The sequence below is a fragment of the Galeopterus variegatus genome, unplaced genomic scaffold, assembly GCF_000696425.1.
Source record: "Galeopterus variegatus unplaced genomic scaffold, G_variegatus-3.0.2 Scaffold722, whole genome shotgun sequence".
Classification (NCBI taxonomy): Eukaryota; Metazoa; Chordata; class Mammalia; order Dermoptera; family Cynocephalidae; genus Galeopterus; species Galeopterus variegatus.
In genome coordinates this window covers 386,070-409,650 of record NW_007726833.1, presented here as the reverse complement: position 1 = coordinate 409,650, position 23,581 = coordinate 386,070, and the positions used below count along the sequence as shown (strand labels likewise).

General features: G+C 42.6%; 1 protein-coding gene across 1 annotated transcript in view; it reads right to left on the bottom strand.

Annotated features, from left to right (window-relative positions):
* The window catches only part of TSPAN7 (tetraspanin 7), a 125,147-nt gene that overhangs the window by 12,756 nt on the left and 88,810 nt on the right, over positions 1–23,581 (bottom strand). Inside the window, exons 2-5 of the mRNA XM_008571792.1 lie at positions 12,325–12,513; positions 5,535–5,609; positions 2,340–2,435; positions 990–1,145 (exon numbers count right to left, since the gene is read on the bottom strand). Of these exons, the coding sequence (XP_008570014.1) occupies positions 990–1,145; positions 2,340–2,435; positions 5,535–5,609; positions 12,325–12,513 (516 nt within the window). The remainder of the gene's footprint in view (positions 1–989; positions 1,146–2,339; positions 2,436–5,534; positions 5,610–12,324; positions 12,514–23,581) is intronic.

Genomic DNA, 23,581 nt, shown 5'->3' with positions numbered 1-23,581 from the left:
TCCATAATGGCAACAAGGTCTTGCAGCATTTATGCTACAATTACCAACATTAAATAGGCAAAATACAGATACCACCTCGTAACATTCTAATCTTGAGAGAATGACCATCTTCTCTCTATGAATTTGATTCAGTAGTTGGCCCAGACCACATAGAATTTTGAAGACATCAGAAGAATAGAATTTTATTTTAGAATGAAAAGAAAATTTACCCCATGGCTGAATAACCACAGGTAAACAATAGTAGGTTTCCCCCCTCCCTTCTGTTTTACCAATACATATTTTATATATGGTATTTTCTAAACATTTAAAAATGCAGACAGCCTTCACATGCAGTTGTATCATCTCTTCATCGTATTCTCTGTAAGGTGGAGTACAGAGAATTGATTTTCCTTTTTTCTGACTACAAAAACTTCATTTCCCTCATTTCCACTATATTCTAACTTTCAAATTTCTTTTAGTCATCTTTTTTCCCCCCCTCTAATTTCTTCAGGAGTCAGAATGTTGACAGTGATTTGATTTCTTTTCCTATGGCAGTGAACTCCCTAAAATAAAGGCCATCCTCTTAGAAGAAGCAGATGCTGTCTGTCAACTGTACTCCCCTCTTCGTTCCAGAAGCTGGCACCCAGCTGTGAATAATTTCATCTTTAGATGGTATATTATGCAGAAGAAAGACACCCAGAAAGAAGAAAGCCAACATTCTCTGACATAAGCATCAGGGTTAACAGTAAGCATTTGCTAAGCCTTCATAACTGTGCCTGGTAGATTCTTGCTGTGGGAGAGGAATGAGAGGCTGATCTAAGTTACAGCTTCCTCTTTTGGGAGCGAGCAGGCCCAAGTGCCTCTCCCAGGCAATCCATGACCACAAAGGAAAATTCTTGATATCCTGCTGTAGTACCATTTCTAATCTACTTGTCATAATTTCACAGAAACACAAAAGCCTTTCCAAACATTCACCACTGGTCCCATCAGGGCTGAGAAGAAGCAGGTACCTTCTGGTTAACTTTGGTGGCAGCCACGGTCAGATTGTGTAGATCCTGGGAGTTACAGTCAGTTTCGTTCATGCAGCAACTGGGGGGGATGCCATGCTCCAGGAAGTAGGGGCTGGTGCTCCAGTTGGTGTAGTTCTGCACACCACAGCAGCTCAGCTATTAACAGAGAAAGGAAAAGAATCAAAGAGTGATGGATCAAAGACACTGTGGTCTCCTCAGTCACTGCCGTGCAACTTTTAAAAGAGAAACACAGGCCAGGCTCCTAAGACATGCACAGCTTTGCTGAGTAAAGATGAACTGAAGCTCCACTAACAATTATACTCACTTCGATGGTCATTTGGAGTCAGAGAAGGAAGTGAGTCCTAGATTATATATCGTTTTGGCCTTCTTACCACCTCCACCAAGCAAAGTGGAGGTCCTGTCTCAGCATCAAAATCACCTATGTGAGTCGGATACTGTTAAAGATGTGTGCATCATGTAAATCAGGATTGCTGATGGGGGAGCGGAGGCAAACATGGCTTTAAAAAGGTCTCCACTAGATCTATACTAATAAGTAAATAAATAGTTTTAAAAAAAAGAGACATAGAGGAAGAGAGAGAGTTGGTGTTAGTAAACTACAGCCCTTCAGTTGCCTGTTTTTGTAAATAAACTTTACTGGGACATAGCCATGCCTACTCATTTATATATTGTCTGTTGCTGCTTTTGTTCTACAGTGGCAGACAAAAAAAAAAAAACACAAAACAAAACAAAACAAAGTCAAAAACCTCCCCAGGTGATCCTGATGGGCAGTCAGGCTTGAGCACCAGCAACCGCCACACTGAGCACCTCCGGGCAGGAAACCTCTCTTCCATTTCCCTCATATCTTCTGCAAAGCACCAGGCAGCCCAGGCCATTCACATCCCTGACAGATCCTCAGTTTCTTCTAGGTTTACTCTCCACCCCCACAACACTGCCTTAGCCAGTGAACGCAGCTCACCCAAGCTCTCTGTCCAGCCTGAACACACTGATTCCAGAAAGCCAGCCTTTGGGAGCCAACTCTAAGTAAGGGTGTAAAATGCCCACTGCCTAACTCCTTTCCAGGGATTCAGATCTTGAAGGCAAATGAGCTGTCCTTGGCACCTTCACAACCCTTATCGATGCAAGGCTCCTCCTTGACACTAATTACCTGGATAACTGCAGCTTGGACAAGTACTGGTTGTCTACTCTTGGAAATGGAACTGAACCATGAGTTGAAGAAGAGGAATCAACAGCAAATGCTACTAGCCCAACCTACTACCAGCCCACAAGTCTAAGCACAGACCTCACAGGCAGCTCCCTGTCGATCTCCTTAGAGATCTCCCTGAAACTTACACTGCGCTGAACGTGGTCCACTGCCCGGCTCCTCTCATCATTGCCATTGTAATTCTGCATGGCCTCCGTGTAAGTCCTCAGGAAGGTGTCCTTGATCTGTGGAAGACAAGGAACGATGTGGTTTCAGTCCACTGCAGCCCAAACGAACTCGGATTAATACCAACTTCTACCCCAAGATAGACCTCTTCCGAAAGTCTCTGAATAGATGTAGGCTGGGGGGAGTGCAGGGCCCCATTTTCTGAAACAATAGAGTTCAGAAAATTCACCAATTGTTTATTATCTCAGGAATTAAAAATTGTTCCCCTCGCTCCCAATCCTGAGGAAGCCTGGCCTGTTAAATGACCCACAAGAGTGGCTAATTGGTTTCTGGAAGGGCTGTGATGCTGAGCTGCCAAACCTCAGGCCTGTGTTTTCTAGTTATTTTCTATGAATTGATTAGTTCCCATCTTTTTTCTGTAACTTTATCTGCCCTTGTGAGGAAGAATGATAAAGCACAGGCCATGGGGGAGGGACAGACAGACTGATGTTTTGGCCAAAAAATGGATCCCTATTCTACCATGTGAGATTGGGGCAAAACCAACTTTCACTTACCTACCTTTACTGAGGAAAAAAAAGGGGAAGGGGGGCTAAAGGACAAGAATTTTTTGTTGTTGTTAATAAAGGGTTAACAAACCCTTCCTCCTTCTTTGTGAATGCACTTGACCTTGGGGTAATGTGATATTGTGAAATACATACTTAGTCCTCCTCCCTTTTTCCTGGTATACAATTCCTAAAATCCATGGAATCTCCAAAGTGATAAGTGTCTTCTACTATATCGTAATGAGATGACTGGTGGCTGGGGCCCCTTGATAGCTTCAAGATGGGGGCTGATCACTGGAAAGACCGAGGCATGATTACAGGGTTGAGACATTCAGCTGCACCCCCTAACCTCCAGGGAGGGAGGAGGGGCTGAAAGTTAAGTTGATCGCCAATGGCCAGTGATATAATCAATCATGCCTAAGTAATAAAGCCTCCATTAAAAGCCCCGAAGGACTGGGTTCACAGAGCTTCCAGATAGCTGAACACATGGAGGTTCGTGGAGGGTGGCGTGCCCAGAGAGAGCATGGAAGCTCTGTGTCCCTTTCCCCACACCTCACCCTATGCATCTCTATATCTGTATGCTTTGTAATATCCTCTACAGCAAACCAGTAAACATAAGTAAAGTTTTCCCCAAGTCCCATGAGTCCCTCTAGCAAATCAACTGAACCCAACGTGGGAATCGTAGGAACCCTGATTTATAGCTGGTTGGTAAGAAGCACAGGTAAAACAAGCTGGACTTGTGATTGGTATCAGAAGTGGGAGGCAGTCTTGTAGACTGAGTCCTCAACCTGTGTGACCTGACGCTACCTCCAGATACAGTATCATAATTTAACTGAATTAGAAGACACCCAGCTGGTGTCCGCTGCAGAACTGCTTGCTTGCTTGCTGGTGGGGAGAAATGCCCGCATCTGGTGTCAGAAGCATGTCGTGAGAGTATAGTGGGAGAAATTGAGTTTGTTTGTATGTTTTTTGACTCAGGTAACTTTCAAACTGTGTTCCCATGGAAACCTGATGAAGGTGGAGTGTCAGATGTATTACCAGGCAACCTGGCTTATGGTAAAACTGACACTTGATTGGAGAAATGCCTCCAAATTGGAAGGACAGCAAATGACAGTTAAGTACCTGGTGGGAAGCTTAGGGCTAAGTGTGGTGACTCTCTTAACTAAGCATATTCCTTTCTGAAATACTGGAAGCTGTGTCCATAGGAGAGTTACAAGAGATAAAGAGATACTAGGTGCAGGAAGCCTTTAAGCCAAGGTGGCTACACACCCAGCTGTGTCCTCTCATTTCACTGCCCCAGGGTTGTCTCTTGGGGCAGGGGGCTATACATAGAATAGGCCCCGGACCACTTTGAGAACTCATGCTGAAGAACAAGACCACTGCTGCCCTGCAGGCAAGCTGTGCTTCCTTTACGATATCATTCTGAGTAAATGGTGCTAAATGTGACCTATTGTCATCATGTGAGTTCGACTGTCTAACCAAACTCAAGACCAGTCCTGGTGGTCAGAGTGGCATTGTACTCCCTGCCCACTGAACCCCTATGTGCTTCAGATAAAAAGAGATCAGGTAGATAAAGATTTCCAGGCCCTAGGGAGCAGGAATCATTAAGAGAAAAACCCCTCTGTGGAGCACAGTCCCAGCAGCACACACGAGGGACAGTGGGCAAGGGCTCCGGCGGGAGCAAGCCATGCCTCTCCTGGTGTTCGCACACGTACGTGGGGCACCTATTAGGGTTGTCAAGACCAGGACTTGATCAGGTTTTACCTAGCCTGAGAGTAAGAATGGGGGCTCTAATTCCAGACATGGTATCCATATGAAACGGGTTCTGAAAGTTAGCTTTGGCATCTGGGATGCCGCCTCCAGTACAGAGAAAAACCAGGACAATAGGGAAGGGAGCAGAGAGGACATAAGGCAAGCTCACTGAGAACTGAACTTGGCCAAGCACAATAGCAGGGCCTGGGAAGGGACGATGCCAGACTTTCAAGAGGCATAGTAGCACTCCGCCTCAGTGTGCTTTCCCCCTATAGCTTACTGGGTTTTTTCCTTTCTAATACATACATATCTACTTCTGGCTTTACTGCTATTTACAGGGTACAATAATAGATTTACAAGGCAGCAAGACAATTAGTTCGGCTTGCCTTTGCAGTCTCGGAAATCTTGTTATACAGATACACACCATGCCTTTTTGAAGCAGCTATTTTTAAAGGAATATTTAATCTATATCGAAGGTCCGTGTTCTAAAACAGGGTTGAGAATCATTTTATGCAATAGCTACACAGAGAAATAGAGTAAGAATCAACAATGAAGGTTTTGAGTTTGGCAAAATTCCTGCTTTTAGAATTTCATTGAAATTTCAGGTTATATTACATGACATTTGGAATATAGTAACACCACTGGGGAAACCAGCTAGCCTATATGCACCCTTTACACATTTCAAGAGGTTTCAAAAATCCTCCTCTCAAAGACCCTTTAGGGTTAACTGGTCAGCTCAGTTGGTTAGAGCAAGGTGCTGATAACACCAAGGTCCAGGGTTCCATTCCTGTATTAGCCAGCTGCCAACACACAAACAAAAAACAAAGACCCCTTTACCGAGTTCTCCACTTTGTGTATACTCACCTCATGGCGAAACACAAACCCTGAAATGCCAGCTACGAGCTCAGCCAGGAACACCAGCGACAGAAACATGGCATACTGAAAATCAAGTGGACAAGGACAAATTTAGACATGTCAGGATTAAAAAGAGAGCTTCTTCAGGGAAGGATGCCTCCTGTCAGGGGAGATTACACATGTCCTCGCACTCCTGAGACAAAGTTTAGAAAAAGTTTAAAAATTCGCTTCTTCAGATTTACCCACATGAGCCTCAATACAGGGATGTGTCTGTTTAATACACATGTTGCGGAGATATCATCAAGAGACTAGCATCGTGCATGTGAGCTTGGCTCGAGCAGGAGAAACCTGGGAGGGCTTTTCACAACTAAGGTATGCACTATTTTTAACATTAGAATCTTTGAGATAGAGAAAAAAAAATCTGCTCTGGAGGTCACAGGACACCATCTGTCCTCTCTGGGAGCCCTTCCTACCACCTTCCTCAGAATGGTCAGACAGCATCTGCGTGCCTACACCCCACAGCCCATTTCATTTTGAAACTATTCTGATTATTGGAACACCTTCCTTTCCCTTGGCTACAAGTCTGCCTACTTCTAACTTCCACTCACTGGTGTCGCTTCTGCTTTTAGGAGATGTAAGAACCAGCACAACCTCTCTTCTCTACACTAGCCCTTAATATGCGTGAACACAGCCAGGATGTGAACCTGCTGCTTCTCTTCATTCAGCCAAACTCCCCTAGTTTCTTCCAGTTTCTCATAGGAAATGGTTACAAAACCGCTTCATTTGGGATTGTGCCCCTCCCATCTGAACCCAAATACCAGAATGTTCATGGGAGGACATTCATCTTCAGTATAGTGGCCATTCCTGAACACAGTACCGTCAGCAGCTTCCTGTGGGGCTGCTTGCCTCTCTTGTTCTGGACACTGCATGGAGTTTATATCCTTTAAAAAGGCACATAGGCTACATTACTAATGATGTTTGCAAACAGCTATACCCACAGTGTTCTCATCTCACGCTGCCTGTACTTCCCAAGTTGACTGATGCTGTGTGTGTGTCCATGCGTGTGTGCACACGTGTGCATGCACCTGCGCATGCCTGGTGCATGTCTAAGTTCAGAGATATTACATGGTACTTATGAGATATTAAGGATTTTCATTTTTGTGACTTTGAAAGGCACATAAAAAGAATAAGAATTGATTCCTTACCTGTAAAGCATATGTCTTACAAACTGCTTCTTTTCATCTCAAAATGTAAAACATTTCTGAATGTTTGCAATGGCCCTAAATGATGCTATGGAATTTGGATAGAATGCACATGGTTACATTACTTACCTATCGATTGTACATATATCTTATAAAGTATGCATCTGTGCACAGAATCAATTATTTTCTCAACTGGTAGCACGTACAAGAGTACTTCAAAAAATTCATGGAAAAATAGAATTAAAAGATAATATGAATCTTTCCATGTACTTTCTGAATCACCCTTGTATGTTAAAAGAAGGAAATACTGGCTCAAAATACCAATGTCTTTCTAAATACTAACAAAATTATCTACAAACAAAGCATAGCCACTAAAATATTAAACATGCAGTTATGAGTAGAATGCCCCATGTACATGACTTCTCTCAACTTCACACAAAATATAATTAAAAGCACACTTTTCTCTGGGGAGAGTTTCACATCAGGCCTAGACTCCACTGCAAAGTCATGTGGGAAAGTAACTGTCAGGTGGCAAGTGCGAGAAAGGACATTTGTTTCTGTGGTCAGAAATCCTCCTAGGTTTGAGTCCTAGCCTTGTTATGGCCTCTTAGGAAAGAGGCAGCCTCTCTGGTCCTCCATAAAGTAGAAATAGTTATTTGCAGTTGTTTTGCAATTAATGAGGTTAAATGAGGACCATAAAATTCTAGACTGACAATCAACTGACTTCTGCTATCGTCAGCCAGATCAGCAATTTTCTGTCACTGGCACGTCCTTTGCCTCCAGAGCTTTCAGAGAGCAGTTGCTTCACCTACAGAAAGCCTTGTCCAAATGCCTTTTGGTAAGAGCTTATCCTAAATACAGGTGGTAGGGGTTAGAGTTTTTTCCAAATAAAAATAATGGAATAGAAACAGTGCTGGCTTAGATAAGAGATATACACGGGTTCAAATCCCAGCCTTCTGGGCTGGCTGGTTAGTTCAGTTGGTTGGAGCACAGCCTTTAACCCAAGATCAGGGGTTTTTATCCCCATACCAGCCAGTCATAAAAACAAAAAAAAAAAAAAAAAAGAAAGAAAGAAAAAAACGTAAAAAATAATTAAAAATAATACAAAAAAATCCCAAAAAACAAAAATAAATCCCAGCCTTCCACATTTTAGTGGTTTAAATTTGGGCAGGTTATCTAACCTCCAAGTCCCTGTTATATAACACAAAAATACAACCTCCACTTCACGGTGGTGGTGAGGAATAAGTAAAACATAATATGCACCCAGTACAGCATGTAGTGCAAAAAAGAACTAAATGATATTTTAAAAGACTAAAATTAAGCCAAAATCCCCCAAAACTCCTCGACTCCTCAAAAGGCTCACCTGCCAGTAAACTCTTGAGCGTTAGGAGAAGAAAATTATAGTGTGGTGTGAAACCACCTCCAGAAGAGGCCAGAGATAACTGTTCCATCATTTACACATACATCCTATTTTTGATCTTAAGCAAATTTAGAGTTAAAACAGGAAAATATCCCCTCTTCCACCCACCTTCAGTCATAGTAATTGTGCTGGAAGAAACCTTGGGATTTAGTCCTGCTGCGGATTGATTGAACTGTGTCCCTAAAATTTGTATATTAGAAGCTTAATCCCCACTTTAACTGTTGAGGGTGGGAAATCCTATTATGGTAATTGAAAGGTGGAGGCTTGAAGAGGTGATTAGATTGTAGAACCATGCTATAGTGAATGGATTAATAATCTTAGTAAGGGGCATGGTTCTGAGGACTTTATAAGAAGAGCATATGAGAGGTTAGTCTCTCTCTGCTGTCCCATTTTCTGCCATGTGAGACCCCTGCATTGCTGTAAAGCCACCACCAAAGAAGACTCACCAGATGTGTTCCCTGGACTTCGGACTTCCTAGCCTCTGAAACTGTAAGCAATAAGTTTTGTTTTCTTACAGATCACCCAGTTCTGTGTACTTTGTTATTAGCAACAGAAACGGACTAATATAGAAAATTGGTACTAGAGAACTGGGGTGTTGCTTATAACAGATACTTGAAAATGTGGAAACTGTTTTGGAACTGGATGTTGGGCAAAAGGTGGAGGAGTTTGGAGGACTCAGAAGACAAGAAAACAAGAGAAAGTTTGGAATGTTTTAGAGCCTGGTTAAAAGGTGGTGATCAGAATGCTTATGGAAACATGGACTGTAAAGACCATTCTATGGAGGTCTCAGATAGAAATAAGGAGTTTATTGGAAACTGGGGCAAAGGCCACCCTTGCTGTGAACTAGCAAGGAACTTGACTGCATTCTGTTCGTGCCCAAAACTTTTATGAAATGTGTAACTTCAAGGTGCAAACCTGGGGTATCTGGCAGAAAATATTTCTAAGCAGCAAAGCATTCAGGAAGCTGCATAGTTACTTGCAACAGCCTATGCTGAGTTATGACAGCAAAGGCATGACATAAAGCCAGAATTTAAAAGGGAAGCAGAGGGCCGGCCTGTGGATCACTTGCGAGAGTGAGAGTGTGGTGCTGATAACACCAAAGCCACGGGTTCAGATCCCTATATAGGGATGGCCAGTTAGCTCTCATGCGAGAGCGTGGTGCTGACAACACCAAGTCAAGGGTTAAGATCCCCTTACCAGTCATCCTTTTTTAAAAAAATAAAAATAAAAGGGAAGCAGAGCACAAAGATTTAGGAAATTTGCAGCCTAGCTATGTGGTAGAGAAGCAAAGAGCATTTTCAAGAGAAAAATGCAATGGTGCAGCCCAGAAATCATTTGCTAAGGAGATGAGTACAAAAAGAAAGAGATTATCAAGAGAATGAGAAAAAGGCCCTGAAAGCCCTGCAGAAACCTCTGGGGCCAACAATTCCATCATAGACCCAGAGGCCTAGGGAAACAGAATGGTCTCAGGGAATAGGCCTGAGATGCCCTCCATGGGCTCACTGCCCAGGGCCACCTCAGAAACCTGCTTCCACTACCAGCACCCTGGCTGCTTTGGCTGCTCCGGCTGCTCCGTCTGTGGCTAAATGGGCCTCAGGTGTGGCTGGACCCACAGCTTTGGAAAATACAAGCCGGAAGCCTTGGTGGCATCTATGTGGTGTTAGGTCTGCAGGCTCGCAGAATGCCAGAGCTGTGGAGGCTTGGGAGCTTCCACCCTGATTTCAAAGGATATATGGAAAAGCCTGTGTGTCCAGAGAGAGATGTGTTGGGTGAAGTCACCATGTAGAGCCTTCACTAGAGCAATGCAGAGCAGAAACGTGGGGTTGGAGATGCAGCAGAGAAACCCCATCAGCACCATGCCTGGTGGAGAGGTGAGAATGGGACTGTCATGGAGACCCCAGAATTGTGGAGCTACAAGCTTGCAAACCCAGCCTGGGAGAGCCAAAGTGTGGCCTAAGACCAGGAAAGCCATAGGAGTAGAGCTGCCCAAGGTCTTGGGGGCCCAACCCTTATACCAGCACGCAGAGGACGTCAAACATGGAGTCAAGGTACATGATTTGCCAGCTTTGAGATTTACTGCCTGCCCTGCTGGGTTTCAGACTTGTTTGGGAACTGTTACCCCTTTCTTTTGGCCTATTTCTCCCTTTTTGAATGGGAATATTTATCGTTTATTTGTTTGGGGAGATTTGGGGGATGGAAAGAATGTATTTACCTGTGAGAAGGACACGAACTTTGGGGGACAGGGGCGGAATGCTGTGGATTGATTGAATTGTGTCCCCAAAGTTCATATATGAGAATCTTAATTCCCACTGTAACTGTTGAGGGTGGGAAATACTATTACGGTAATTTAAAGGTGGGGCCTTGAAGAGGTGATTAGATTATAGGACCAAGCCATAGTGAATAGATTAATAATGGTGGTCAGGGGTGTGGTTATGAAGGCATTAAAAGAAGAGCACATGGGAGGTTAGTCTCTCTCTGCTTTGCTATTTTCTGCCACATGAGACCCCTGGGTTACTGTTGCCACCACCAAGACCCTCACCAGATGTGTTCCCTGACTTTGGACTTCCCAGTCTCCTAAACTGTAAGCAATAAATTTTGTTTTCTTTATAAAATACTCAGCTCTGTTTATTTTGTTATAAGCAACAGAAACAGACTAACACAGCCCAATACTATTCTTTCATAATTGGAGACAAAGGCCCAGAAGGGTTACATCCTTGCTACTAAAGACTTAATCCAGGTAGTGTCAGAATCAGTCAGGTCTTATCATCAGGTTTCCTCCTTTCTTATTTAGGCAGACAGTTTTTTAGTAATCTTTCTTTTCTATGCTTCTGAAGTTAATTCTCTTCTTAGCTTACTCACTGTACTAAAACAAGAGGTTCTCAACACTGTCTATATGACAGAATCTCCTGAAGAGCTTTCTAGAAAATGTGATGCCAAGGCCTCATCACCAGAGATTCTAGTTCAACTGGCTGGAGGTGGGGCCTGGCAAAAGTGTTTTCAAAAAGCTGACTAGGTGATTTAAACCTGCATCCAGAGTTGAGGACCATGGCACTAGATCAAAAGAAACCCTCGTGCTTATGAGAAGTACTCCAATATAGACTCAGGACACTGGGATAGAGTGTCAGATGACAGCAGCAGAAGTGTCTCCTTCAACCTGGAACAATCTGTCGCAGCCGAGTCATCAACCTCTTACGTGGTCTGCAGGACAGAAAGTGGCTGAGTCAATCACCACTTCCACAAGGTTGCCAACCAAGAGGCTGACTGACCAGTGCCAATTGAGAAGGTGGATCCTTCAGAGTGAATCACCCTCCCCCCACATATGTCACTAAATGTTACTACAACCTAGGGCTAAACAAGGACAGGGAACATAGCCCTGATGGAATCTCTGCTTCCCCCTTTCACGGAATGAGACCTCTAAAATAAATCATTTAAACAAAATTTTCTTTTCAGGAGATGTCCTTGCTCACTTTTATCCATAAAATCCTTCAATGTTAATCCTGATCAGTGAAGAGCATGGACAGTGAATAGGGAATTAGGCAGCTAAAATTTCAAAATCACAGTAACAGCCTTTGGGAAGCATCACCGCTCTGTCTGTCCTCGTAGAGTAAAGGCACCCAGCCAATGGTACTGGTAGCCAATACTTGGCAGTGCCATCAACCCTCTGACAAGGTGAGGCAAGTGGGGGGACCTTGGGCTTAGCTCAACTCCCAGAGCACTTAGCCAGGGAGTGCACATGTCTCCATGTAATGGCCAGATCCAAGGAGGCAGAAGGTATTTCTCCAGTGGGAACTTGGAGGTGGAAGACTGCTTAGGTTCAGGATGTTACTTTGCCCACCAAAGCTGCACATTACATGCTCAAGGTGATTTTGAAGACAGAGGTCAAAATTAGAACAGGGCATCTTGCCACAAGGATATCAATGGCCTATCGGAGTTGCTGGCCACTGCGTGGTCATCATCTACCTCAAGGGACTGGGACTGAATTGTGCCAGGGTGTGTTTGGGGTTGTTTTTTCCTCTGTGGGATTAAAGGGTGGATTAGGTAAGAGTCTGGATTAAAATTAGAATCAGTAAATATTAAGGTCTTGTCTGTGGCCTCAAGGAGAGCCACTTCACCTTCATATGATTTATATTTTTACACAAAAAATTAAAAATGCAGTATTATGTTGTGACATACTCACCAGTTTCAGCATCCACGGGCTACCACGGCATGTAGCAAAGCACCCAAACAGGCCAAAAACGACGATAGTGGTGCCAGTTCCGATGAGCACATAGGGAGCATTTGTGGAGTTCTCGGCAATAAGTGAGATATAGGTGCCCAGAGTGAGCTTGCCCCAGACTCCAACAGCCAGCAGGATCACCCCAGTGATCTGAAAAGGGAGAGAGGAGAATGTGAAACCACTGCTGAGAGAGGTGAAAATCAACAGAGCACTGTGGCCCAATTTGAAGATTCAAGTTTCCATGAGCAAGATGGGATTTGCTGTAGGATTCCCTGAGCAATGGGAAATGTCAGATACCAGAAACTAAAACCACCATGGAGTAAAGACACTTCGATTTTGTACAATTAGATCTGCCCCTTACGCAATCCCATGTGCAGTTATTGTGTTAACTGGAAGTCAAGTCAACAATAAAGAAATTTTTTTTTTTAAAAGATGCTTAAAAATTACATCGTAAGACAGGTCTGAGAACTTTCTTCTGGGGGCTGCCCAATATCAAGCTGGGTATCACCCCAGAAAGAATATCATTCACCCTCTTCAATGGCATATGTGTATATAGTAGGTTTTAAGGACATCCTGCGTGATGTTTTAAAGAACAAGGTGATTCTCTTTGACTATCATAAAAATCTCTACAAACACAAAATATTACAGATATTTCTGAATCCCTATTGATGTGCTGTCTTATTTACAATACTTTATTTGATATAAAACAGAAGAATCTGAATAGTTCCTAGAATTAGCTATAATGCAATTTGCAAATCCCACTGATCAGTCCAAAGGAAATCCCTGCAGCATGTCTAAATTGTAGAACCTTGCATCAATCTGCCTTACTCTAGGGAATAGACTCGGAGCCACATGCTATGCCTCACTCTCGACCCCTGCAGGCCACACACCCCAGCAGTTTTAGCTGCTGAAGCCACCAGCTGCTTTGTATCTTTAACTATCCCCCCAGCCGGTCCCCCTCCAATTTTCCAATTGCTTAGCAACTCATTCAAACTGACAGCCTTTTAATTGCTACCACTTCTGACACCATACAAAGCTTGAAAGAAACATGGGTGTCCATGGGAGCCCTTCCCCAGTTCTGTCCCTGTGTCTCATATCAAATGCCTCAGATTCCTGTCCAGCTTGCCCACTCAAGTGAGGAGGCAAGATGAGAAACTGGATAAAACCAGCATGATATAAATCAACGCCCACCTGGCCAAGGTTTCCCCTATCAACCAACACATTGTTCCTTAACATCTGTAAGTAAACACCACCAAATACATGCTATACCATGAACCAAATGGCTGAGTCAGGGCAGATGCCTAGGCTTCTCTCCTTTACACACTGAATATGCTTTTTTGTAGTTTGGAACCATCAAGCTCCACTATCAGATCGTTTCTCTGTGCAGGAAAGAGTGGACCCTGAAGGTTTCCCCACATTAGGCAAGGGTGGGCTCATATATGAGGGATAGGTCATCAGAAACAACAAGAGTTTGGGGACACTCGCCTACTCCCTATGCCAGTGGCCTCTCTCTCACGTAGAACCATCACCGTGAAAGACAGAATTAAAAGTTTTAAATCAGAAAAAGATCGAGGAACTAGTGTTACTTTTATTAGGCAAAGGTGAATGATTGTGATGTAGTCTTGAGGAGAAAGTGTTTGACACTAATATTTGACAGAAAGTAGTCCAGTGGAGGTTGATGCCCTTGAAAAGTTCCAGTGGGAATGGCCTTAGTGAATTAAGAAAACGAAGAACACAGATGCTGTTTCATTCCAAGTACTCTGCTGACACCTGGTGGCTGCTAAGAAAAAGTACCTTCCTTGAACAGCCTCTTCTGCCATACTCCTCCAGATAGAAACATAAAATGCTTTTTGCCCACTGGAATCAAAATTTAAGAATCAGTGATCAAGTCGCTAGGGGTAAGAACGCAGTGAACACCATGTAGAAAAAGACAGTGCCTGAGCTATCTCTTATGACTCAATGCCTAGCACAGTCCCAGGCACAGAGTAAATGTTTACTATTCACTGACATAAATGAATAAATAAATAAATAAATACATTTAATTTCTCTGGCTCTTAGAACCTGTATTTTATAAAACAGAGCCTGTCAAATGCCAAATACTTACAAAACTTCTACATCAGGTAAATACTGAGGTAATTTAAAATGGAAACAAAGGCTTTTCGCTTTAGCATTTTTTGCCCAAAATTATAAATATCAGTGCAAACGTATTGAAGAAAAAACAAAAAGTCAGTTAAACTAGTAAAGTAGTTACTATTTAGGCTGAGTATAAGTCTCATCTCGAGACTTGCAACTTCATGGGATTGCTCCCAAAGATTCCATAACACTTCAGATATGTACTGAGCAGCTGCATTCTCTGTGTTGCTATTGCTGGTCATTACTGGAATGTGACTACTTTAATGAAAACGTATGCTGCTGATCAAGTACTCGTGTGAGAATCTGATATTATCTTACATTTCTGTGACCAGTGATTTCATGAAGCTAAATTACCATAACAAATATTATACACAATATGTCAAAGTTAACACAGATCCTGCTTTTAAGGCAAACAGTATTAAGACCATTTTTATGTCTTTTCTCCTCTTGAAAAAATAAGAATTTATCCTAATGCAACCACTGCTTTGTATATGAAGCATATACAAAGCCTCTCCTCATATAAAGTACAAAGTCTACAATACCAATTTGTTAAAATGTTCATATTATATAAATTATACAAATATTCCATTTTTGGAAAAAAGACTCTTTTTGTGGACCTCAGTGGTACCTCTTAAAGTTTGCTGGTGGGTGCAAACAAACAGAACACTGTGGGCACCATATTGCATGAGAGAATATCCATCCAAAATCCTGACCTTGACCAAATCAATCACCTTCTAAGGAACTCATGCTCCTCTGAATAATGTGGGGACTGGGTTAAATAGGCCCCCCTTCCAGCACCTGTGTGTTAGGAATCTAAGAACAACCCAGAGAGGAAAGGCCTTCTCCAATATTGCTACTGTCACACTTAAACGCTGCTGATGGACTAGCTCTGTGTTCAGAAGCTTGCACTCCTCATATGCAAGGCCTTCTGCACATACCATAGCCCGCCTCTTCAGCTTTACCTCCCTCACCCTATGCCATTATGCATTCTATATAGTTCCAGGAAAACAGAGCTGTTCTCTGGGTAGTTCCCAACCTTTGCTCATGATGATCTTTTTAACCTAAGAGTCCTATTCTTCCTATAACTCCCCGTCCATATCCTAAAGTCTTATGGTACACAAGACACCCACTCCTCCCAGCCTCCTTAAACTTACTCTATAGTATGTCATGGTCCTGCTGTGCCCTATCCCCTTCCCGTGTGTATCCAGGACTGTGATCCCCTTGAGGGCAGAAGCTGTGTGCCTTGCACACAATGTCCAGTACATGTCTGCTGAATGAATAAGTAGACAGTCATAGAGTTGAGAAAGAGAAAGAAGTTTCATGCTAGTCTTCCACCAGCTATACCCTCTGAAGCTCTGTGAGGATCTATCAGAAATGGTAAGAATGCCAGTAGGACCCACTAAGCAGGTCAGTAATCTGAGGAAATAACAATGCCAAGGACAAAAAAGAAAAGATTAAACACACAAGGGAGAAAACGGTTGGACTGCAGTGAGCCATAGGTGAGTAAAACCACAGTTGGTAGTGGTAGTGGTACTAGACTTGGGGTGGGTATTAGAAGAAACTGCCAGGCAATACTATAAAAATGCTCCTTACTAAGGATAAGAAACACACAAAAACAAGCGAAAGACAAAAGTCATTGTATGATTCTTTCCTTGGTTCCTCTCAACACACATGCACTCATCCATACACGTCCCTTTGCAAGCACCCACAGGGGAGCCACTTCTCAAACACTTGGAAGTTCAAAGTGAAAAGCAAGGGCCAGGTTCTTTTGACATCTCTCTTCCCCTTTAGGCACAATAATTAAGTTTAGAGTTCACCAAAGCAACTTGTATCTGAGTGCCTCAGAGACCTCGAGTTCATAAATCAATCATCAGCATGTGTTACCTTTCTCTTTTGGCTTCTTTCTCAGAAGGATCAATTAGCAAGCTGACAATGCTGTGGTTTGAGGAGGTGACAGATTAGAGACCAGAGACCACACAAGTGGCCTGGTGAAGGAGCACAACCACCACTGTATGTGCTCCCAAATCTAGTGCATGCCAGGAGGCTTATTCCCAGCAGCTTGTTTTCTGTTTACACCACAGCTCAAGAGTACCACTAGCTGCTACTAATTTAGGCTTGGTGACGAATAAAACTACAATTGTGGCATTAGAAAAGTTAGGTCAGAACTAAAAAAAAAAGCTTTTGTGTGATAGTACATATTGCTTTGAAATTACACTGAAAGAAAACGACATATAGGCTTGGCAATATGCCAAGGGGTGTCCAAGCTGCTCTGGAAGTGAATTATTGAGGTTAGTTCTAATCTTAAAGTTAATATTAGGGGAGCAGGCAACAGACATAAATGATTCCTCTTGCTCCTGGAAGGTCTACCCGGATCATGCTGGGAAGTCTCCCTGCTGACCTTGCAGCATCCCAATTCTCAGAGAGGAGCCAGGGATGCAGGGCCTCCATCTTTCTCACACATCCCCAGGCATTTTACTCCAGTCCACTCCCTTTTCTGCACACAAACCACAGACCTTCCGACTCAGTTGCTGCAATTGATCTCAGATGAACCAGGTTTGGGTCTGAGAAGGTTAAGTTTCAATTTCCTCTCACTAAATCCATAATATGTGTTTTGTGAGCCCCACCTCCTACATGAGCATACGCTCATTATTCTAATAATGACACACATTCATATTTATTATATCATGCAATTAAAGAAAAAAAGACAACAGAAAATTGAATAATAGAGGTTTAAGCTATCTAGATGACTGTTGCCTAGGAAGCCATATGGGATAAAACACTGCATCTAAAAACCCACCAAAAGCAGCACACAGAAGAGACTACAGGCAGAAATCTCAGCTAGATTGCATTTGAGGTGAAAGCCACAATTCAATCATCTCAGAGGTTTATAGGTTAATTCAATCTTGGCAACTATACACAGAGGTATTGTGGAATATCCTTCCCCCATTCTAGATAATTCTATAACTCAAAAAAAAAAAAATGCATGACACAGAAACTCCATACACATCATCAATAATGAAAATACAGGTTCCTCAGAAGTAAGATTTTAAGAAAAGCAGCCAACAAACTATTCTTTCGGCTGATTCACATGTGATTATGTACGCCAAGGGGACAGCAGGGGAGGGTGAGTCTTTGTACAGTGCTGGGACTTGATTTCATAGAAGTAGAGAAAGAAGCCACAAAGACAAAGAAACCAGCAGCTTCCATCATCTCATGGTCTTCTCTTTAAGAAGTAATGATATGAATCTTTTATATTTACAACTTAAGATTTTATTACAAATTATTTGTGTATACACTTAGTGTATTTTAAAAGAGTAAGAACCAGAATTATCAGGGTTTTTTGCTGGGCTCACCCACTCCAGATGGATGGCAGAAAGAGACCCAATATATCTTTTTAAATAGGTGAATGTAAGAACTCTGGGCTGGGGTTAGGCGACCACGGCTCCAGTTGCAGTTTTGTCACTAATCAGCTGTGTGACTTTGGGCAGATCACCTAATCTTTCTGGGTCTCAGCGCTCTCTTTGGTAAGATTAGGAGGCAGAAAAATCTGATTTCCAGTGCTTCCCCCCAACTCTAATATTCTGATACAAAAAACAGGAATCTCAAGCTTAATGCACTTATTCACTGAAATGTATTTACAGATGTGCCTTTGAGCAAATAAGCAAAAGAGTGTTTATAAAGGTCTCCCCGTGACCGACAAACCGTCAGCAGTGGGGGTAGGAAAGCTGGCTCATTTCTGGACCTGAGGCCAGCTTTCCAAAGTGGCAAGAGGCTCCTGGAAAAGAGAGGGAAGGAAATATGCCAGCAGGTCACACATTGGTAGTTTGACTCAGACATCTGAGAATTTATTAACTCACTGGCATAAGGAAAGATTTACTTTTTATATAAAGATGACACTGTTATCTTGATAGCAATAAGACATGTGCTTTGAGCTGTTTCTTTCTAGGCAAGTATTTTGGCCAATTTAACCTTTTCGCTCCATCATTTTTGTCTGTGTCCATGTGGGTGGGTGCGTGTGTATGTGTGTGTTAAAGAGAACATGGGGTGCATGGCTGAGAGATTAATGGCACTATCAAAAAGGGACAGGGAGGTTGAGAAGAGGGAGAGGAATGAAATTATCTTAAATGCTGATTTGTTAGAACTGAGTCTGAGAACCAATAGGAAAACCAGAGACCTTCTGGTCCAGGCCCTGTTTTCTGTTGGGTTTGAGGTGACCAAAGGCCACAAGGGGAGTTGTGGATGTGGGTCTGGAGTTCAGAAGTGAGTCAGAGCTGCAGGTGAGGCCTGAGGCCAGAAGTGATAACTGAAGGAACCATGTGTCTCAGGAAACAGATGCAGAGGATGGGGGAAGGTCAAAGGCTGAGACTTGAGGAAGACCATCACTAGAATGCAAAAGGATGATGCTGGAAAACAGGGAAAGCGAGGAGACACAAAACAGAGTAGACAAGTCTATGAAGGTACTTGCCAGTAGAGAAGTAGGAGACATGGAAGGAAAGGAATTTTTTCTCCTTTAAAGATGTATGGGACACAAAATACTGGAACAGTTACACAAATAAGCCAACATGGTACTCTTTACTTACACACCCAGTAAAACCCACTAAGATGATATTTTGTATTTAAATATTATTACATCCTATAGTCCACTCATAGATTACTATTTTCAGGAGCTAGGTCATGAGCCTAGAGCAAATTGTCACAAACTCTACTTTCTCTTTGGATTTTATCAGTGACCATATAGCCAGAATCTGAAGTGCAGATTATCTAACAGATCACAGATGCTTTTAAAAATATGAAAAGGGCTTGAAATGGTACTATGAAAAGTCAGAAATTACAGCTCTGTTTATGGGCCCATCACAGGCTCTTCACGTGATTATTCATAGGAGATGGCTCCAGGCATGTTGTAAGTTTAGCAAACAATGCTTCCTTCCCCTGGTTACCTTTAAGTTGCAACAGCCAGTTTGCACCAGTCATGTTACATATCTGTGCCTTACTTTGTTATCTATAAAGTGACAGAACTGGCCCTGGTGACATCTACACGGGCCCTTCTAGAGCTAGACTTCTTTGTGTTTCTGTGAATTGCCCAGTGGTCCTGGGAAGGGCCAAGATCAAAGCCCAACTCTTAGCCAGCTTGCTGACTACACTGTCAATGGCATTCCCCAAGGTCCTGCACTGGCTGGGCTCTGTACTCACCCTTGGGGAGTCTAGCTGGCTGGAGACTGAATATTCTCTAATGTCCAGAAGGCCCATGAAGTGGTGGTAATTGATCCACAGGGTGACAGTAATTTCTGAATTAGAAACAGGATCTGAACATGGTAGAAATATTTGAAATAGGCCTATCACAGAAAATCAGGGCTATACAGCTGATACAATCATAATAAACACCAATTTATCAAGTGATACTTTTACTACTTGAATAACTAAACCCCTTCAAATGAAGCCCAAGCAGCTCTATCTTATACTCAATTTAATTATTCAACAAATAAGGTCACAGGATATTTCCAAACATGTCATTAGTTACTCTGTATATCCTACTGGGAAATGACAAATCATGAGCAGCCCTGAATTGGCTTCTCATTTTCTTTATATTACCCTCAAAGACTCTGAACTTAAGGTTGCCTCCCCCTTAGAAAAACAAATCCCCAAAGAAAGACTCAAAAGCAAAAAACTAAGTTAACTCCACATTTATTAGTACACTGAGAAACGCTCCATTACATCAGGGAGAAATGTTAAGTGTACCTTGTTCTTAGCCTCTTGGCATTACTTTTCATTTAGAAGCATTGTTGAGTTCTCCTTGAAAATGTTTAAAACAGGACTTAGGTTTTTGATCTGCACTAATAAGGAATGTCTTACTCCAACTTCACATGTCCAAAAGTATGTGAAAGAAAGAAAAAGTAAGCAAACCAGAGGTTAAGACTGTCTGGATGTAGCTCACCTCTGTGGTTTCACGATGACCCAGATATAAAAATAGATGTCATATAGGTGAATGCCTATTAGGAATTGGGACCAGCAAAGCCACTTACCAGGAGATTTATGTACTTAGAAATCAGGACCAGCTGTAGTAGCTAAAGTGACAGACGCTTAATGTTTGGGGTATTCCCTCTATACCACACCTTCTCTGTGAAGTTCCCAAATTGAGCTCACTTGTATTTAAGATCTGTTGGTGAAGTTTAATGCACGCACAGAGGCCACCGCATGAGTGCCAGGAGCACTAACAGTCTTGGTGCTATTAGCAGGTGGCCAACCACCAGTGAAGGAAGAGCTGCGGTGGGGAAAGCTCTTCCCTTGCTCTCACTCCCCAGGCGAGCACTGCTGTGAAAAGATGGATCAAATTCTACACTAACAGAAAAAAGTACTTTTAAGAAAGATCGTGTCAGTATGAGATTATAAACAAGAGCTCCGACTATATTAATGGGTCTTGACAGGAAGTTTCCACTGACCACACATTTATCCTGTCCTGTATTTTTAATTGTGTATACATCAATATTTTAAGAGTCATGTGGAAGGGAATAAATTTAGCCCTTTACCTTCTTTGTATCCACCAAAGGCTCACCCACATCCTGTGCCTGATTTTGAGACCACGTGTCATTCAAACATTCTGTCGTAATGTAAGCAGAATTGTTGCTTTTTTATGATTCCCAATTTTTTAACTTGAAAGCCAGTCATTGTGCCTATAATACGACATACCTCTGGAGACCATAGTAAGAGCTCAATAAATACAGAATGAATCTTAGTGACGAGCTCTTCAAATTCAGCTTCCACACAGTGTCTGTGTCCTCAGGGGTTACTGGATGGGAATGAAACTGGCTGGATAAATTAATCCTAACAATTATTGCATAAATGTGAACCTAAGTGTCAATCTGTGACAGAGTGGCATGCATCTCTCTCACGATTATGGTGTTGAATAGATTTGGTTTTTCTAGAGTTCCATTATTTTCAAAAGGGAGAATTTTCTTTGCATAATTTCTATATAGTATTATCATCTTCAAAATACCAGAAGCAAAACCGTAGTTCTAATATATAAATAGGAAGATGCTCAGACATTGCCGCTAGAGTCACTTGCTTTATGTGGCTATGTGTTGATGGGGTGTGACAGGGTTGGATGGTTTGGGGAAGTCATGCTTCCTTTCAGGTGAAACTGGAGCCCATAAGACATAATGTCACAAGAGGACCTACTATTAAATGAGTAAAAACCTGGGGAAGAATGTGTGTATACAGCATTCAAGAACAAGATTCTCATACAAAGTGTAAGGCAGGGTTCTCCCTTCAGTGGTCCTAACTTTCTCCTGAGGTGACTAAGGAAAAAAAAACCCAAACAAATTTGAAAGAAACTGCTATTAGTGATTTAATTAACTTTCTTCTCGACACTCACTTGTCCACACTGCACACATGTGATACTGCCACCAAATGAGATGTACAGGTAAAATTCAGATGTCTGATATTGACAGGGTATTATGAAAAAATTAAACTAACTTTAAGGTAACATGTTCTTGACAAAAAATAAATGCCATTCAGAAAAGCACACAGGACACTTTGCCATCTCTACCACTACCACCCTGGGCCAATCCCCCATCTCTCTTTGCCTCTACGCTTGCCCTCCATGCTCCATTCTCAACACAGAAGTCAGGGTGATCCTGTTGAAACTTAAGTCTAATAACATCACTCCTTTGATCAAAAGCCTTCCACAGCATTCGTCTTTGAGAGAGAAAGCCAGTGTTCTTAGCCTGGCTCGCAAGGTGCTACCTGACCTGCAGTCCTCGCTGGTTCCTCCAATGTGCCTCCAGTGGCTCTCTCCTTGCTCACTGTGCTCCAGCCGCACAGGCCTCTTGGCTGCCCTTCAAACACTCCTGGCATGCTCCTGCCTCAGGGACTTTGCACTTGCTCTTCCTTCTGCCTGGCCTGCTGAGATCTCTCATTTCTTCCAAGTCTCTGCTCCTCAAGGAGCCCTTCCCCAAGGACCCTATTTAAAAGCAGAATCTGGCCCTCCAGCAGGGCTCCTGCTTTACTTTTCTCCACTGCACTTGTCGTCTTTGAACACTATTTAATTTATTTGCTCAGTATGTCTCCCAAAATGAATGTAAGCTCCGTAAGAGCAGGATTTTTGCCTTACTCACTGGTGTATCCCCAGGCCAAGACAAATGCCTGCTCATAGTAGGATCTCAGTAATACTTGTTAAATGATTGAATACAAGATGTCAGGCAGATGAGTAAGTGTGAGCTTCAGAGGCCACAAAATCTATTGACACTAGCACTGTACTGAGAAGGCCAGAGAGTGGGCCAATTTGTTTCTAATCTAGCACATAATGTCTGCTTTTGGCCACAAGGGGGACTAAATGAGAAAGCACCACTAATGGAAAAGTAACTCAAAGCTCTAACATCCTATATCCATGAAGTCTGTAATTGATGGTTAGGAGCTGAGAGAATGAACAGTGTTTATACCAGTAAGATTTCTCTCTCTTTAAAAAAAAATATACAAGGGGGTGGCGGGGGGGGGCTTAATATGCGCTAGGCACCATGCTAAATGCTATAATACTTTATCTGACTCAATCCTCCAAACCTCCTAACAACCCTATGAAACGTGCCCAAGGTCATTCAATCACTGCCTTCCCTTAATGTCCTCTTTAGACTGTCTGCAGAAGGTTCTTTCTCCCCCCCAACCCTCTGCTCCTAACTCTCCCATAAGAAGAGCTCAGAAGCTAGTATGATCCATCCAGGCACTGATTCGTCCCTAAAACAACCCTGAGAACTTGGCTGCATCAATTAAAAAATAAAATCTGCAGGCATGGTCACTAATTCATTTACTTTAAAATGCTGTCCATTGTTTCCTCTCTTTCAAGCAGGCAAATCTATAGAAATTGAAATATGTTCCACTCCAAGCTATAGTTTGATACTTTAAAAGCCAGGATGGGGAATACATATCTTAATGTATATATTAGGATGAACCAGAAACATTAAACATCACAAGCACCAGGCTTGTGGAAGGACCAATCTGAAGAATCAATAACGCCTGACATACAAACAGAAAACTGTAGTGTCTTGAGTACTGTTTTTCCACCAAGCACATTCTAGGGCGCGGGGGGGGGGGGGGG